The following is a 17,653-nucleotide window of genomic DNA, read 5'->3' on the forward strand; positions in this document are numbered from 1 at the left end:
GCCACAATTTACCTGTGTAGGTAGTTAAGTGTCTTCCACGTGTACCCCATAAATATCAGTGAAGTACATTAAAAAGATGTTTGTTTTGTAATGCTTTTAGATAGAAATACTATATTATTCCTATTTTCCAAAGGCTGTGTAGTGATTACATTGCATAGGGATGGTCACAGAGGAAGTGTGTGATAAATACAGTTCATTCTTTGTTATTCTTCATTTCAGTGTTACTTCCTTGAACACACTTTAAAGTGCTTTTGAAGACATACTTCGGACAGAATACTAAAACCTCCAATTGAATTGGTTTTGCTTAGTTTTATGTTGTTTAAGAACAAGTACCAATGTCTTTATTAATTTTGTGTTTCAGAGACAAGAAAGATTTGCTGACAGATCACTCTTGGAAATGGAGAAAAGGGTGAGTTTCTGCCAAAGATCTCTTAAGTACTCCAATTCAGGCTTTGTTTTAGTTTGTTTTGCAACCTCTGGCTTGGATATGTTTTAGTGGGAACAGAAGCCTTTCTTATAACTTGCATTTTTTAGAAGATTTGAGGATTTTAGTTTTCAAAATGGCAATGAATGTGAAATACTGCAAGATGGAATTACTCTTAAGAATTGCCTTTAGGTTGCCTGTTGGTTTGTGATAACTAGGTTTTAAACCCCACTGCCCTCCAGGGATCTGCCACTTGTTCCATCTCATCCAAAACAATGTTGGCACTCCAGAGGGTTAAGCAGATTCAGAGTATCTCATCTTCTAATGCATTTACAACATTCAGAGACTTCAATTTCCTCAGAGCTTTACAGAAGCATGTGTGTTTTTTTACCAATTATTGTTGGTGAATGAAGTAGCTGTTTCTGTCTCACAGACCTGAGACCTTAAACCTGCTAATGATATCATATTAATCATAATCTGTCTCTTTCCTTGTACTGTAACTTTTCCCAGAGGGAATGTGATACTGGGTCTGAGGGGAAGAATGAGTAAGCAGTGTGGGAAGAGGGGCATCAGGGTCAGAGACAACCCCAAATTGAATGGGAAAGGAGTCCTGTAATAAATCTATGTACGAGATAGACTACAGTAATTATTTCAGAAGTTGGACACGTGATAATTTTAGGCTGTAGTTTCATGCCAGCTTAAATTCCTTCCCTATAAACATTTAGTTCCACAGCAATGTAAAGCAAACTGCATTGGTTCTGTTGTGGTCCTGGCTTTCTTCATGACCCTGGCCACGTGTTCCTTTCTCCTCCCCTGATTCTGGAGTGATGCATTAGACACTTAAATGGGAAGAAAATTAAATGGACTTTGACAGTAATAAGTGCTGTGTTATACATTTATTTATCCCTGGTAAAGTTCACATTCACTAGCCTTTTGTGTTTACTTTCCAGTATTTGACATTTAGAAAACAATTTTTAGTTCTAAAAACATATCTGTAAACAAACACTTGTCAGATTTTATAGGAGCACATGGAGATGTAAAAATGCTCTCTGACACTTCCTGAACTTCCACTATCTTTATCTTAATAATGTCTCCAGATTATTGCAGTGGCCTTTTAGCACCTATTTCTCCTTGATTTTTTTTGCATCCTGCTGTAGATGGTGATTTCATCAGTAGAAAAGTTTAATCAGTAGTTTTAATTAGTTTCTTGCTTGCTATCACAGCCACACAAGTGGACATTTAATTATTTCATAGATGTAGCTCTGTCCATTACTAAGTAGGTTCTATAGTGCAGAGCACTCAGTACTGCATAGCTAGACATTATTTCAGTTTTAAATTACTTCTTAGCTTTTTCCCAAAATAGGCCATTGCATTAAAACAATTGGCTATATTAGAAATTCTTGCACCTTTTTTTTGTAAAGACTTTTAGTCCAACAGCAAAATGTCTTTCAGAAATGTTACTCTTCCTAAATGTATTAGTATTAAAGCTAGCAGGTAAAAAAATAAAGTTAGTGATAATGTTCTATGGTTGAAACATGATTTACACAAGATTTAGGAGATGAGATGTTCCTTGTATTTTGTAATTTTAAACTTCTTTTCAGACAAGAATTTAAAACAGGAATTTATTTGCAATTGTATTTCCCTTGTTTTTAAAATCTGGAGCTACTTGCACTTTAAACGTGACTGAAGCAGGATTCTCAACTGCTAGTCATCAATAGCTGATCTCTAGAAAAAAGCTTACCAAATTCAGAATTGAAGAATCATTTTAAAGACATCTTTTTAATGTGTAATGTAACCATATAAATGTAAAAAAGAGAAACAAATTGTAGAGCATTTCTAAGTGTATGTCTCCAAGCATATGACTTCACTTAACTAAAATACAAACCTGAAGATGTTTATATAAATTACATAGAGAAAAGGGGAGGGGAAAAGTGTTGAGAATAAATTGGAAGAAATAAAAGGCTGGCAGAGAAAAACCGGAAGGCATCTTTGAACTATGGCATTTTCAAGCTGAAACATACCTTTTCGGTAAGGATGTTAGGAACATTTATTAAACCTAGAATTGCACAGTAATAAAATTTAGAAAATAATGGCTTTTAATTTTATTTGAACTCAGCCTTCAGAAGTGGCTTTCCACGTTGTGATTTGGTGATGCATTGTCAGTATTGTTCATTTGCAAACTGTTTATCTGAAAGAGGCTATTTCCATGGGATCACAGATGCAGTGTCCAGGCAAAAATAGGTGTTTCATTAATGACCTGTCACTTGGAAAAGTAAACTGAAAGTCCTTTGCAGAATTTCATATGATGTGGTAATAAAACTCAAACTGCCAGGTTTCATTCTGGATCAGAATTCAGAATTGTAGGTAATTTTAACCAGTTTCACCCAAATTAGAATTCATCATCTGGGAATTGGAGTTGTGGAGAGGTGTATTTTTTGGTATTACTGAATATACAAATATATGTATGTATATACATGTAGTTTTACTTTTTAATAATTTTATAACTCCAGGGTCGATTTTTCACCTGTGTATGTCCCTGTACCTCAATCTCACTGCACCAAGCCTGTGGTTCCTAGTTGCTTTGATAAATATGAATAAGCTATTGTATTTTATAAGCTGAGAGACTAGCATGTGTTTTTTTCATGTTGAGGGTTACAGATGTTTCTTGGTGTACCTTACAGAGTTGTTGAATTTGATAATGAAATTTTAGACTGCATAAATTTCAAACCCTTTATTTGAGTCCAGGGACTAATCAAATAATACTGGCAAATCCTCCCAGTGAAACTGCAGTGTGTTCTGTTGGCATTCCTCAAGCCAGTTCCTAAAAGAGTAAGCAATTCAGGAGAAAGAGAAGCATAGCTTGATCTAATCAGAACAATACATTTTTACCAAAAAAACTTGTATCTAGGCCAGTCCATTTAAATGTTTCTTTTATATAATGTGAAGTATACAAAGTTAATGAAATAAGTATCTTATTGAATTGGCTTTTATTGCTAATAGTTGTTCTTAGACAAGCTCAACATGCTGGTTAAGTAAATGCATCTAAAGGACTAACAATTTCTAACAATCTGAAATTGTGAGATTTATGTGATCATTCATCTCTTGTTAATTGCAGGAATTGTCAAATATTGCTTAATGTAAGAGCACTGATAGTAAATGTTATTCTGCAAAGCTAGTCAGTAACTGATACTGTTCTAAGTAATGTAAGATGGCGTGGGTTTTTTGTTAGGCGCTTACTTACTGCAGTTAACTTCGCTGGTACTTAACTATGCCCATTACTATCAGTCAGTATCATTATGGGGAAAGTCTTAACTCAGAGGAGTTAAGTACATTACTAACAACTGCAGTAATCTATTACTTTGAGAAATCTTTGAAGTTGTTTGCTAAAATGGGAAAATGTTGGGGTATAACTGCATTATGATTAAATAAATTCAAATGATTTATATCTGAAAGGTGACCGGCAAGAGTCAGTATCTACTGGGCGGTATGATCTAACCAAAGTTTTACACACCTCAGTCAATGCTGCTTGCTGTTTGCATAACACCATTGTATGCAGATGCATATGTCCACTTTGCAATAATCTGTTGCTTTTGCCTTTCACACTTTGGAAAAATCTGAATGTAGAATACTGATAACCGCAGCTGCTTTTAAATGAGACACACTGCATTGTCTGACACAGGAAAGCAAGCCAAGCCATCAAGCTATAAGCCCTGAAGTCTACTGTATTAGCTATTCATCTGTCAGATGTGTTGAAAATTATGTTTAAACAAAAATAATGTCATTTAGAAATACAGTAGTGTGTCTGCACTGCAGACTGCAGCATAGTATAGAAAACCCTAAGCTAATTTTCAATAAGCTAGCTTGGGTACTGTAATCAGTGTAATAAAAACAACCTGAAGTTCTCTACAAAGGATAATTTCTCCTGCTTCTCAGGTAAAAAGAAAAAAAAGAAAAGAAAACTATACTAGAAACGCAGAAAATATTCAAGAAACATTTGCTCAAGAAGCTGGTGGTCTTACGTAGCTAGATTTCTTTGGTACTCAGCTGAACTCCTTTAATGTAAATTTGGATGTATCCACACTACCTTGCAGGTTATAGTGTGGACGGATCCTTCTGAGCTGAGACAGGTGTTTCAGCTGCGTTTGCTTCACTGTGAAAGCTTATGCTTTTGTGCTTGTTTCTTTTAATACTGTTTGTTTCTGATAATTTTCTGTATTTCTTGTATATTAAGCTGTCGTGGAAGCCTAGCTCATGACAAGAAAATCCAAACAAATGGTACCTGTCTAAATTTGTGTCAAGGGAGGGGTATATTTTGTAGGACTTTATGTAAATTTATATATCTCTTCCTCCTCAGATATTAAAATTCCATATTGACAAAATTTCTATGTATCACTGCCATCACAAGTTTCCTGTACACACTATGCTTTTGGTTGTATGATCTTTGAAACTTGAAGTATTTCACTGTTACCACATTATTTACAAGCAGTAATTTTTAAAAAATTGTATTGTTCAGTGTTAACACACATCTTTTGATTTAGGAAAGAAGAGCTCTAGAAAGAAGGATATCTGAAATGGAAGAGGAACTGAAAGTAAGTAAACTATTACATGTTAAACTATTAATAATAAAATGTATGACTATGTCAGGGCAAAATGTAGTCTGGCAGTATTACTTGTCTATAATTTAATTAGAAAATAACTAAGTTACAGCTGCATTTGAAAATCACTCATGTCATACAGCTTGCAGCAAAGCTGTTATGCCGATGTAAGCAGTCACACGTAGGACTTCCAAGAAGGTGCAGGGACTTATGCTTCTATAACTTACTGGCTAAAAGGAAGCATTCAGAGATGGCTGGAGTGAAATATATCTTGATCTAATCAAGATGGAATTGCAATCTATGTTTTTGAAGTGATACTCTATTTTTTTTTAGCTAAAAATAATGGTAACATATACTTTCATAGACATTTAAGCATTAAATGTTGCCTCAACCTTTATCTCGTGCTCTTTAAATTATGTAGTAGACAGCATATTACCAGTATCAAAAGAAGAACTTTAATTTGTATAGAGTGAATAATAGTCAGTTTTTAGTTAACACAAATCAGTGGATAGATTTCAGATGTTGACAAATAAGTACCATTTACCACATGCACCGATTCTTCTTTTTTTCAACTATGTATAAACCGAATTCCAGAAGGAAAATCTTTTTTAATACATTTCTGGCTTTAATCAGTCATGGTATGACTTTTCTAGTTTTCTTATTTATGATTAAGAAGAGTGAGAAATTTGTTAGGTTTGTTTTGCATGATGTCCTTGGATATAATATTAGACAGGGCCAACCAAACTAATAGAATAAAAGTATGACTAGTAAACTAGTGGAACATGATGAAATAGGAAACATTTTTGCATTCCAGAATTTTAAAAAGTACCAGTGTTTTGACATTTTATATTTGTCATTGATTAATAAAAAGTTTCCTTTCAAGCTCATTTTTGAGCTCCCTCTGGTGCTTGGAAATGGCATTAACTTTCACATACTTTTCATTAAAATACATGTGCAAAGTTTTGTTTAAATAATTGACACTAACAGGCAGATGTAGCTAGAAGGCAACCATGATGCCTCCAGCTCCTTGGATTCAGGCCAAGACAGTTTGCTGTACGGGAGGACGCAATGTCTGTGGTTCCTCGAGGGGTCTTCACAGGTGAAATATGTAGAAAGCAAACTATGGTATAGGAAAATAATTGTGTCTGAGGGTGGAAGACTGGATGTGGGCTTCTATCATCAGCCTGTAAATTCCTGTTAGGCAAAGTTGGGCTTACGAGAAAAATAAAGAATGCAAATATATTGCCTCTTGTCAAAAGCTTACTTTCAATAAGCAATATGTGAAAGTTTTGAATTAAAGATTAAATATTCTTCTTAGCATTCATTGCACTGCTGTGTAAAAGTATATGTTAAATGTGTCATTATTCACAGACTTTTGAATAGGGGATTTAGTTTGTGCAATTAGGATGTTAAATCAAGAATTCCAGGAATACCTCTCATTGTTAATGTATCCTGAACTGTTTTGGAAAGCTGTGAGTAATCACTGCTGGTTCTTAGATTGCTTTTCAAGAATGTGCCACTTGTTTGATACTTTCCTTTCACAGCAACTTATCTACTTTAAACAGGACTCTCTCTTCTAAGTTTTCTTTCAGTTCTGTTCATCTCTAGTTCTCCTAAATATAATATACATGGGCTTTTTTTTCTTGCTTTCACTCCTATTTCTTTGATTCCTGCAGAACCTGCAACAAATAAAGCAGATTCAATCTTTGAGACACATAAATGAGCGACTGGTGACTGAGAATAGGGCCTTGACCCGAGTGGTTGCCAAGCTGTCAGGGTCCTGTAGGCAGCTGCGCTCTTCGGACTTGTAATTTCTTCCTTCTCCTTTGTGTAGCCAGGCAGGTGTTGACATTCAGTTTGTGCTTGGATAGAATTTTACTATTAACACGTGTGTGTCAGAAACTGACTTACTGCTGCTCGGTTATGGAAGTGTGGCTAAAGCATGGTGTCCAGTGTACCAACTACAGGTGTCGCAGGCGTGTTGGTATGGTGTGGTATTGTCCTTACTAGTGCTAAAGCTTGTCCTCGCTTACTTGAAGATAAATTGGCAGTGATCCAGGAGACCTTTGACATGTTAAAACCTTGGCAACAATTGAAAGGATTTGAGTTTGCACTAGGATACACTGAAGTCACTCCCTTGTTTTCATGTTTGAGTAAATGCTCAAATACATAGATCTGCCTCTAGTTTTCTAACAAATTGAAATTAAGAACTGAGCTTTCTTACTGCAGTATAATTCAAGTGCATAGAATTTATACAAATCCAGTCTCAACTAAAGAATGATTGAGAAGTGGTTTCTATACGGTGCATTTCAGAACAGTTGCATTAGCAACTGTATTTCTTACATATGTGTACTTTAGTGTTTAGAGAGAACCAAAGTATTTTCTTTTAAAAATCTGTCGGAGTTTCAAGTCAATTAATATTTTCACATACTAACATGTGGTTATGGCCAATCTCTATTTTTATCTAGGCAGCTTAAAATACCCAGTTTTAGCACTGAGTTGAAAGTTATTGGTTTGTATTGCTATACATGTAGGTGTTCTAGTCGTGCACCAGAATCCTGTCATACCAGGACTGTACAAACACAGACACACAAAAATATCTGTCCAGTGTGTTCATACTTACTAGGTCATCTGGTTCACTCCCCCTCCTGTCAGAGATATGAACTGTTTTGAGTTTCATTGTGGAAAAAAGCACCAGTTTGTTGTCCTTAGTGTTATTGCAGGGCTGTTTCAGAAACCCACTGGAGGCTCAAAATTACTATGAGGAACAAAACGTGGTTTCATTCCACACCAAATCTATGTGCCTTTCTTCCTCCTCTTATATAACAACTGTATAGGGTGGAGGTGTCAGTGAGCTTTTAAGATCTGTAGGTGAAAAAAAAAAATTTCCTTCTGCATAGTGACTCTTGCTAAACCACTTCTCCTCACCTACCCCCTTCCTGCTTAGAATCAAGGCACTGAGCATACCTTTCTTCATTCTGCTCAGAGTCTGATCTCTCGTTTTCCCCATTAAGAGGCATGAAATAAAGATAAGGTTTATTCTTTGGCTTCATTTCTTCCTGGAGTTCCTATCTAACAATAGGATGTGGATAGAAAGGTCCAGGCCCTGCATTCCTCGACATGTTAACCCTTGCTGAGTGTGTCAAGTCAGCTCACTGACCTGGCTGAAAACAAATCCCTTTATTTGTTACATTACTTGATCCATCTCACTGCAGCGTTGTTGAATCACTAGAATAGCAGGCAGAAAGCAGCAGGAGCATACTGCTGCATGAGGAGGGAGAGCTGTCCCTGTCGGGCAGCCCATCTTACATCAGCTTCAGCTAACTGTGGTTTTTCAACACAGCTGAGCTAATCTAATGACTGCTGTCCACAGCCACACATCCATACCATCTTTTTTTGCTAATGCTGACATTCCTTTAACCGTGGTAAGCCAGTTCAGGGTGTTAACCCACAGAAAACTATTCAGTATTCCTTTTTGTAGGGGGAGTTTTCAATAAAAGATCATTGTGGAGCTTGAGGAGCTGGGCTAGTGAAAGAAAAGCAGTGGAAACCCAGCAGGGAGGCTTGACATTATGATGGTAGCTTAACCATAGCAATGTGCCTGATTAATCTGAACAGGTACCTTAACAGTTCATGAGCTTTTTGAAATCTTAACTTACAAAGCTGTTTTGTATGTAAAAACTGTTAAATCCTCCAGAAAACACAGACATTATTATTACTGTTAAGATCTGAGTTGGCTCCACATGTCAGGTGATTATTGAATAATTATTTACTCAACTACAGCACTGCAAAGTTACTAACTCATCATATATCTGGATAGGCAAAATAGTGCATTTGTAATCTCATTCAAGAATATCATCACAGGAAAACAGTTTGCTATTTTAGTGAGAAGCAGATTGGTATTGAAAGCTTTTTTTTCCTGCCTCTGCACATTGAAGGTGTGTGGTGTCACCTCATTAAAAGTTTGAGTACCATAGGAATGCACTGCTCCAAGAAAATTGTATAAATGTCTTTGGCTAGGTTTAAAGTATGTGGGGATTAGTATAGATGAGAAGCATAAGTATTTTAGGTTACTTAAGCTTATCTTTCCTGATCAATCTCCTATTACTCATAACTGCTTTTGTCTCCTACCAGTTTTCCCTTATTCTTTAGCAGACTCATAACAAAAGAGAAAATATTTTCTTAATACCTATTCTACCTATTAGTTTAATCAGGATTAAAATCTGTCTACAGAGATTTGCAGACATATAATGGTACTGGATTATGTTAAAGCTCTAAATTTGAACAGCAGGGTTTTTTTTTTTTTTTTTTGTTAAAATAGTTCACGAGAAAATATACTACCTGTGGGTCTGCCTGTAAATAATTGAGCATTATTGGCTGCAGGTCCCTAGTCAGTGAGTTGAAAGAGGACTGTGACGTTGCTGGAGTTACTTTGAGGTTTCATTGGAAGGCATACATGATAATACTTGTTGGGATACACAATTAACAAGAACCAAATCAGACTCCCTTGCTTCCTTGTGTATGACTAGATGAAGGCTCTTGTGGTTTCACCCAGAATCTTTGGTATGAAGTCCATGACAGAAAGAAAAGGAGGAAGGAAAGGTGTTAGTTGCTTTGCCTGAACAAATGACTGTTTCATTGTTTGCAGATACATGTCATAGAACAACCTGGGGTTTATCCTCATATTAGAGATGTATGCACTAATGTATGGTACACGGGCCTGTTACCTGGGTATGATCCCCAGCACGTGTATCTCAATCAACAGTAGCTGTTTTTTACAAACTTAACACAGATAATACTTGCAAATTGCAAAATTATTACTTGTGTTGCCCAATTTCAAACACCTTGACATGGTTTTTGAAAGTAATCAGCATTTCACAGCACTTTCTGTTCAGAGCACAACTCTCTCGACTGTAATGGAAACTTCCCTCTGACTCTGTGAAGGGCTTGGTATAGACGGCTTGCCCTGAGCTCTACCATGGAGCTCAATTTAGGTGGCTTGCTGTCAGCTCCACCATGGGTCAGAGGCTAGCAGAATGATTCCCATGTCTCAGGATCACAGGCCCTTGGGATCACATTTGGGGAAGAGCGAAAAAAAACAGAGAAGGACCTGGGGGTGTTGGTCGACAGCTGACTGAACATGAGCCAGCAGTGTGCCCAGGTGGCCAAGAAGGCCAACAGCATCCTGGCCTGTATCAGAAACAGTGTGGCCAGCAGGAGTAGGGAAGTGATTGTCCCTCTGTACTTGGCACTGGTGAGGCTGCACCTCGAGTGCTGTGTTGTTTTGGGCCCCTCACTACAAGAATGACATTGAGGTGCTGGAGTGGGTCCAGAGAAGGGCAACAAAGCTGGTGAAGGGCCTGGAGAACAAGTCCTACGAGGAGCAGCTGAGGGAGCTGGGGTTGTTTAGCCTGGAGAAGAGGAGGCTGAGGGGAGACCTTATCGCTCTCTACAACAACCTGAAAGGAGGGTGTAGAGAGGTGGGTGTCAGTCTCTTCTCTCAGGTAACAAGAGATAGAATGAGAGGGAATGGCCTCAAGTTGTGCCAGGGGAGGTTTAGATCGGGTATTAGGAAAAAATCCACCAAAAGGGTAGTCAAGCATTGGAACAGGCTGTCCAGGGAGGTGGTAGAGTCACCTTCCCTGGTGGTATTTAAAAGACGGGTAGACGAGGTGCTTAGGGACATGGTTTAGAGGTGGAATTGGTAGTGTTGGGTTTACGGTTGGACTCAGTGATCTTAAAGGTCTTTTCCAACCACTACGATTCTGTGATTCTGTGATTTTCACTTACTCTAACTGTGGAGACCAGTTTTTTCCCGTTATGAACTCCTGTCACCTTCATTTCACGTACTCTGATATTGGCAGGTGCATGAACTAGAGATCATGTAAGCTCAGTTATCTTCAGTGCACCACCACATTTTGCTTTGTGAGAGGGTCTCCTCTTTGGCAAACTGAGTGTGGACAGGAATCCTTTGGAGGATTTGGAGGAAAATGAAGCCTCGAGTGTAATGCACAGTTAATTAACCCTGCATTTTTAAACAACTTAAGTTTTTTTCTGTTCCCCATTATAATATTCTGAATATGATGGGGTTGAAACTATAATTTGGCTTGAATAAAATTAAAACAAAACTAGTGGCAAGGAAATATCATCATGAAGAATTTCACTAGCTGGACTTAGACCTCTTGCATGCACTTGTGCCTGAGGTTACTGAATAACTGCTCTGCAGGAATAGGCTGTTACCTCCTGTGTAAACCTGCTGCTAGAAACCATACACGTCATTTAGCCATGAGTATTGTAGGTGGTTTGTTATCAGTATGTGAATGTAGATATGGAGAACTGCTGAGATTACTTCTGGTTCCTCTGACAAATTATATTCTCCCAGTACCAACCTCTGTGCCCTGACCTGTCCTCTTTTCCTGTCTGATCCTGTCCAACTCACCTCACTTGGCTTCTGCCTTCCAGCTTTTGTGCTTGTGTGTCACCTGTCTCCTGTGGCAACCTTAACTTGCCGTCTCCTAACTTGTATGCTTGAGTATGCAGCCTGGTGTTTCAGTCACCTCTTTCAATCATCTGATCTTGTGTGAACCATGCTATTCAGGGATATGATCTCAAATTATAGGATGTGTGCTTCAACACAAGGTTGGAAGTGGTTGGAAGATTAATGCTATGAGCTAACAAGCTGAATCACACTGTATCTGATCAGGATGAACTCATCCAAGAGCACAGTGGTAGATATGCTTAGCCACAGCATGTTTTTCTGAAACTGTGCAAGAGCAGTACAGACATGCCTCTTTAAATTGTTGGTAATTAACATTTTTTTGTTTTGCACTGAAATTTGAAGCAATTAATTACTTTCCTCATGCCTACTACAAATGCTTTTGGTAGAGGCTTGTCATCTGCACCGAGTTCTAGTGCATCTACTCCAAGCAAATGAAAACTCCTAATCTGTACCTCTTAACTGTGTCATGCTAAAGGTGAGATTTTTTCCAAACTGCTGATATGAAGGGGGAGAACTGCCAAAACGCTTAAGCTGAATAAAGATTTTTATCCCCAGTACTTGTCTAGTCTTGTTGCTTTTACTTGGGGTATAATAGCAAATAACCATCATGTTTCATTTTTCATAGATGCTACCAGACCTGAAGGCAGACAACCAGAGGCTAAAAGATGAAAATGGGGCCTTGATCAGAGTTATAAGCAAACTTTCCAAATAAGGGGTTTACTGCAGCAGCAAATAACGGTATTGCACATCACTAGTAACTCCAGTGGACCATAGTGTGGCAGTCACTGGAAGTGTGGGAAGATCCCTTGGAGACTGTCATGTTCAGATATCCTGCCAAACGCCCTCTTACGTGTGTGTTTTTTTGTATCGAGATCATTGTTTCTGTTAAAATGCAGCTGCTGAGAAGATAAAATGACTGAGAAATCTTGTTTACAGCTACAGCATAATAAGGAAAGTGTTCAAGGCCAGATACGCCTCAGATATTTAACCAGTAAGCCTTAGTTGTACATAAACACTTTTACATCAACAAAAGCTTTCAGCTCTCACAGAAGACAGTTACTCAATAACATTTTTGTTGTGCCACAATTCCCAGTTTTTTTCTATACTCAGTTTTTCTTTAAATCTTAAGTTTGGATTTTTTTCCCCTTCTAATTATTCATGTACCAGATTTTCTTGTACAGTGTTTTCACAGCTTTACCATTTGCAGAGACCACACACCCTTTTAAATTACGTATTTGTGTAGCTACCTAGAGTTGTATTGTCCAACCACCTGGAACAGAGATGTTTGGTGGAACATTTGCTTTCACTGTTTGTGCAATATGCATTTATTTCTATACAAAATGCTTTAAAAGTCAGTTAAAACTAGAAATATTTTAAGAGTCCTGTTTTCTGCCTTTATTGGTCACTTTAAAAAAAGAAAAAAAAAAAAAGTTTGTAGTGAAAGATGTTAGATCCTGTAACCGTCACATTCATTTGAGCAGGTACTGAGTGATGCTGTATATATAAATGTGTACTGGTTTGATTTTTCAGACCACCACGTGGCATGCTTGAATATATTTCCCTATTGCAAATGTCTGTTAATGCAAATTAGGCTACTCCAGAATAGTGTGTTTAACAAAGTTCAATAATTTTTATGGTATAAAGAATTTAGACATTGTACATTGTATGGAGCCCTATCTTTACAAAAGGTCTAAACTATATAAAATACTTTATTATCTTTCTTTTCCTCCCATTTTTTTTTAATTTGATAGTGTTCACCATAATAAAAAATTGCATAAATATAACTGCTTCACTACATTTCACATACCTGTATTTATCTGAGTGCTGTCCAAAACTGTTGTGCTAGCCAAAGTAATGTACTAAATCATTTGAAAAACATAACCCATTACACTCACATTAATATTTATATGCACTGTTGTTGCCAAGTGAGAAGGCATCCAATTTGATAACACCATCGTGTCAGACCATTTTATACATTTCAGTGGCCTTTAAAAACAAAAAAGTACTTAAGTGAATATCGCTTTTGTTAGAAACAGCTTTTATATTTTCACTAAACCATTCAAAATATGACATCCTATTGGCACATAGTTTATTGCCTAAAACCACTGAACAGATCAGCCATTAAAACAAATTGTACATTGTAAAGCTTGTAGTAGCTATTGTATTATTGATTATATTGTATACTATATTAAATGTGAATTTGTACCCCTTCATTTAAAAAGGTCATTGTGTTCTACTGCCTACTTGGGGGGTGGGGGTTAGTTTTGCGGGGTGGGATATGTTTTGGTATGGAAGACATGATGTCCTCTCTCTGTTGATTGGTTTTGTGAAGATGTAAGGTTATGCTCTTACTACCAAGCTCAGGATTCTTGATTTTAAAGGTACACGGATAGTTTGAGATATCTTATTGTAATTGATCTGTATGAGAGGTGGGTCTGAACCATAGGGACTTCCATTGTCTTACACTAACATAAAATAAAGAATTGAATGGCTGCAACGTATTGAGTTCTGTTACAAGACAGTTAGGCATACTCTGGATTATATTTGGTAAAGTTTGGGTGCCTGTGAATGATTAAATACGTGTTTCTAATATTTTAGTGTTTTATATTTAGGTTATTTATTCTTTATATCTAAAAAATGAATGGCTACTGTGCTATATTGATTTTATTGGTAGTACTGAGCAGACCTTGTATCTGCATGAAACTAGTTGCAAAACCCACTATTTTGGAAAAAAAAAAAATTGTATTTTGACATATACAAATAAAATGAATACAAACTATTTTAAATGTGTGAAAGTTACTGAGGAGACATGGAAAATTGTTAAGAATTTAAACCATGTTATAAGTTTGCTATTTAAATTCTTCGGCGGGCATTTTTCATTCATTGCGTTACTTGGATGCAAAGTTCAAGTACCTTTCAAAGATTGTAATCAAATTGTGATTATTTGCACATCATTGTACATGCACATCTGTAAATGCAACAGTAAAAATGCCATATTTATGCAACCTGTAACAACTTGGACAAATGTTTATATATTTTACATAAACCTGTCTGTGTGCAGAATCTGAGAACCATTTTTTTATGTTAAATTAATTGAACTTCACAAAGTAATTGCTAAACTTGTGTCACCATCATATTGTACTGATTGTGTTGCAGATCAGACACATCCTCAGAAAATCCAGCTACCACAGAGACAGAATCGGTAGTGGAGGACTGTTCTATTATTTAGTAGACAGTTTGCATATGAGAAATATGTCATTGCTGGCTGCTGACTCTGGTGAGCTTCCTTAAGCAAGGAATGGCTTACATGGTAATTCAAAACAGCAGCTTACGTTTATCAGGGGACTTGGCCCAGTGCAGAAAGGATCTTTATGTCTCAGGATTAACCTCAAGGCATGGAAGTGGCTGGTGCTGGAGAGCTGAGAGGCAAAGGGCATGCCCAGAACCCCCCCCAGCCATGAAGGAAGCCGTAACTCAGGGAGGAGGAGTGCCTGGAGGTGGGAAAGCAGCCCGGGCAGCCGCGTGCAGGGAGGGTGGAGGCAGCGTGGCTGTGTAAGGACTGCCTGTAAGGACGGCTGCAAAGGGTAGCAGTTACAGAGAAGAAAAGACTGGAGCTGGAACATCCTTTTTTCCCCACCTTCTCTCCCTCATCATAAACAGTTCCCTCTGGACCTCCCCAATTTCTCCTACGTACCATTTTCAGATTTTTGCTGTTTCCTCGCCAGATTCCAAAAAGAGCAGTTGTAATTCATAGTCTGCAGGTTGGTGCATTTGTTTGCTCAGCACGAAGTATAAAATGTGAGTCTCCATGTTCCTCTCCTTTAGAAATGCCTTCCATGCTAAACATTAAATCAGTGGGTATTTATCTTACCTGTTCAGTATTCTTGGTCACTGTCCCATTTGGTGGCCTTTTAAGAGCAAACATATTGCCATAGAACAAGTATTCTCTAATTTCTTTTTTTAGAAAGAGTGACTATTTACATGTCATCTTATAGAAGAGAAAAAAGTATGCTTTTGGGGAAGATGCCTGCTTTAGATGTGCATCAGGGGAGAAATTTTTAATGATCTCCTTCACATTCACATACAAAAATAGGGCTCTGTATGGTTTGGCTCCTGCCCCTGCTAGCGGACTTAACCATGCGGTTCATAGGCAAGAGCGAGGGCACCACTTAATGCCAAGAACATCCATATGACAGTAGACAAGAAATAAATGCAAAGAAAAGCTGGTGGAAAGGAGGGTAGTATACCACGATGCCAGATGTGGAAAGGCAACACCACGTCAGAAAATTAACAGTTCCCATGGAGAAAGGTAGGGGACCCATCACATCCAAACTCCTCAACAGGGAAAAACAGTCCAAAGTTGGCAATAGTATGAATTATGCCCTGCTGCTGGCTTGTACTGCTGCTCAGAGGAGGTATTAATTTCTTGTTAAATGAAGTTGTGATGATGAAAATAATAATTACACTGAGTCTTGATCTGGATGGTCCTGGAAAGAGCTTGACTCTCCACAGCTGGCACTTTACAGTTCCTTTATGGGTATCTTGAGGTCTTATCCACCAGTTCCTCCGTAAGGGAACACGCACCCTTTTGTCTCTGTCAGGTTCCCTGTGGTCTTGCAGCAGAAGCTTAAATGGAGGTGGCCAAATCTGCCACGCTGCAATGTGGAACAGCCACTGGTCCCAGGAGCTCGAACCGGACCTCCCCAGAGAGCGCCCAGCCCTCCATGGGGCGAGGGGTACCGAGGGCTCTTGGCAGCTGTGGCATCAAGCCTGTCCAGTATGGAAGGTGTAGGCAGGCAGCCACATTTTTAGTCACACTGAAAGTCACTTTTCCCCTTCTAGTGGTAATTTCAGCTTCTCTAACTTGACATGATGCAGTGTGGGTAGTCAATCATTTTGACACCTTGATTATGCCACTGAGAGGTTAATATGTTTTATAGATTAAATTTAATTTCTAGCTACAATCCAGAGGACTGTCATAGCAAAACATGAGACAAATTAACTATATAATGTACAGTTCAAAAAAACCCTCCACAGCTATACAAACATTACAGATACTTTGTGGAGCCTACTTTCAAAGCAAGTGGAGAAACAACTGTAACTGCATTGTAGAGTATTGCTTTCCCACCTGCTTTAAATCTTAGAATAGTTCTTTTGCAGTTGTGCCAGTCACCTCTGTGAAATTACCAGGGGGTTTTTGCCCATGCAGGAGTAGCCAGTCTGTCTGTTGAGGGACAGAAGAAAGGATTTGCTTAAGTTTTCAGAAGTTCTCGCTGTTCATGGTTATGTACACAGTGTTAACATTTAGCTATGGTGATTCAGCTTCCTTGAGTTCTTAGGTCAAAGCCACTAATAACAAGGGCAAGAAATGCTGGTCACTAGAGTTACTTGCTTTACATTTGTTTTCATTGCAAGAGCAGCAGTTTGCGTTTGTGAGAGAGTATTATTGTTAGCAAGTATTACTGTGCTCTGCCTCAGCATAGATCAAATAAGCCTAGAACAGTCCTAAAGGTGACTGCAGGTTCCTGCATAGAAGGCAGAGTTTAAAAAAAAACCCCACAAAACCTCCCAAACTGACAATGAATTGCTCACACTTTAAAGAGAGAGCTGCTGCCACACTGATGAAGTCATCGGCTATTCTTGCTTGTGTCAGCACCTCCCCATTTTGTATTACTGATTAGATAGGAAAAGTATGTAGCCTTTAGAGAAAGGAGGAACTGTTTGTTTTTTCCTCCAGGAACATCACCTGTTGGATGTCTAATGTTTCTGATCTGGCCCAGGGATAATTACAGCAGGGACAAAAGCCCGGCATTCCAACTCAAATTATATCACACTTCTTGAGTCTGTTTTGCAAACCTATTAAAACTTGCCAGAGTAGCTAGCCAAGCCAGCCCAAGTCATCTTCCAGTGTGGTCTTTTCCCTGTATTTGCTAAAGAAAAAAAAAACATGGAGGTGGGTGGGTGGGTGAGAAGAACCTATTTTTCCCTTGGTACTGTCTTTCTGTGCTCCACCTGTTCCACTACAGAGACCTTTGAGCCAAGATTCACGGGGCTGAATTCCTCTTGCAGCAAACCAGGGAGGGGGAAGCTGCTGGTGATCTCGCTGGCCTGTGGGAGCCCCGGCACCGCTGGCTG

At 38.2% G+C, this 17,653-nt stretch overlaps 1 protein-coding gene across 1 annotated transcript in view; it reads left to right on the forward strand.

Moving 5' to 3' along the window:
• LOC104528413 (protein phosphatase 1 regulatory subunit 12A) overlaps window positions 1-14,297 on the forward strand; it is a gene marked incomplete at its 5' end in the record, with an annotated part of 26,630 nt that extends 12,333 nt beyond the window's left edge. Inside the window, 4 exons of the mRNA XM_010172412.1 lie at window positions 362-409; window positions 3,878-3,908; window positions 4,963-5,013; window positions 12,144-14,297. Of these exons, the coding sequence (XP_010170714.1) occupies window positions 362-409; window positions 3,878-3,908; window positions 4,963-4,994 (111 nt within the window). The remainder of the gene's footprint in view (window positions 1-361; window positions 410-3,877; window positions 3,909-4,962; window positions 5,014-12,143) is intronic.
• Window positions 14,298-17,653: the final 3,356 nt, after the last annotated feature.

The sequence above is a fragment of the Antrostomus carolinensis genome, unplaced genomic scaffold, assembly GCF_000700745.2.
Source record: "Antrostomus carolinensis isolate BGI_N321 unplaced genomic scaffold, ASM70074v2 scaffold50787, whole genome shotgun sequence".
NCBI lineage: Eukaryota > Metazoa > Chordata > Aves > Caprimulgiformes > Caprimulgidae > Antrostomus > Antrostomus carolinensis.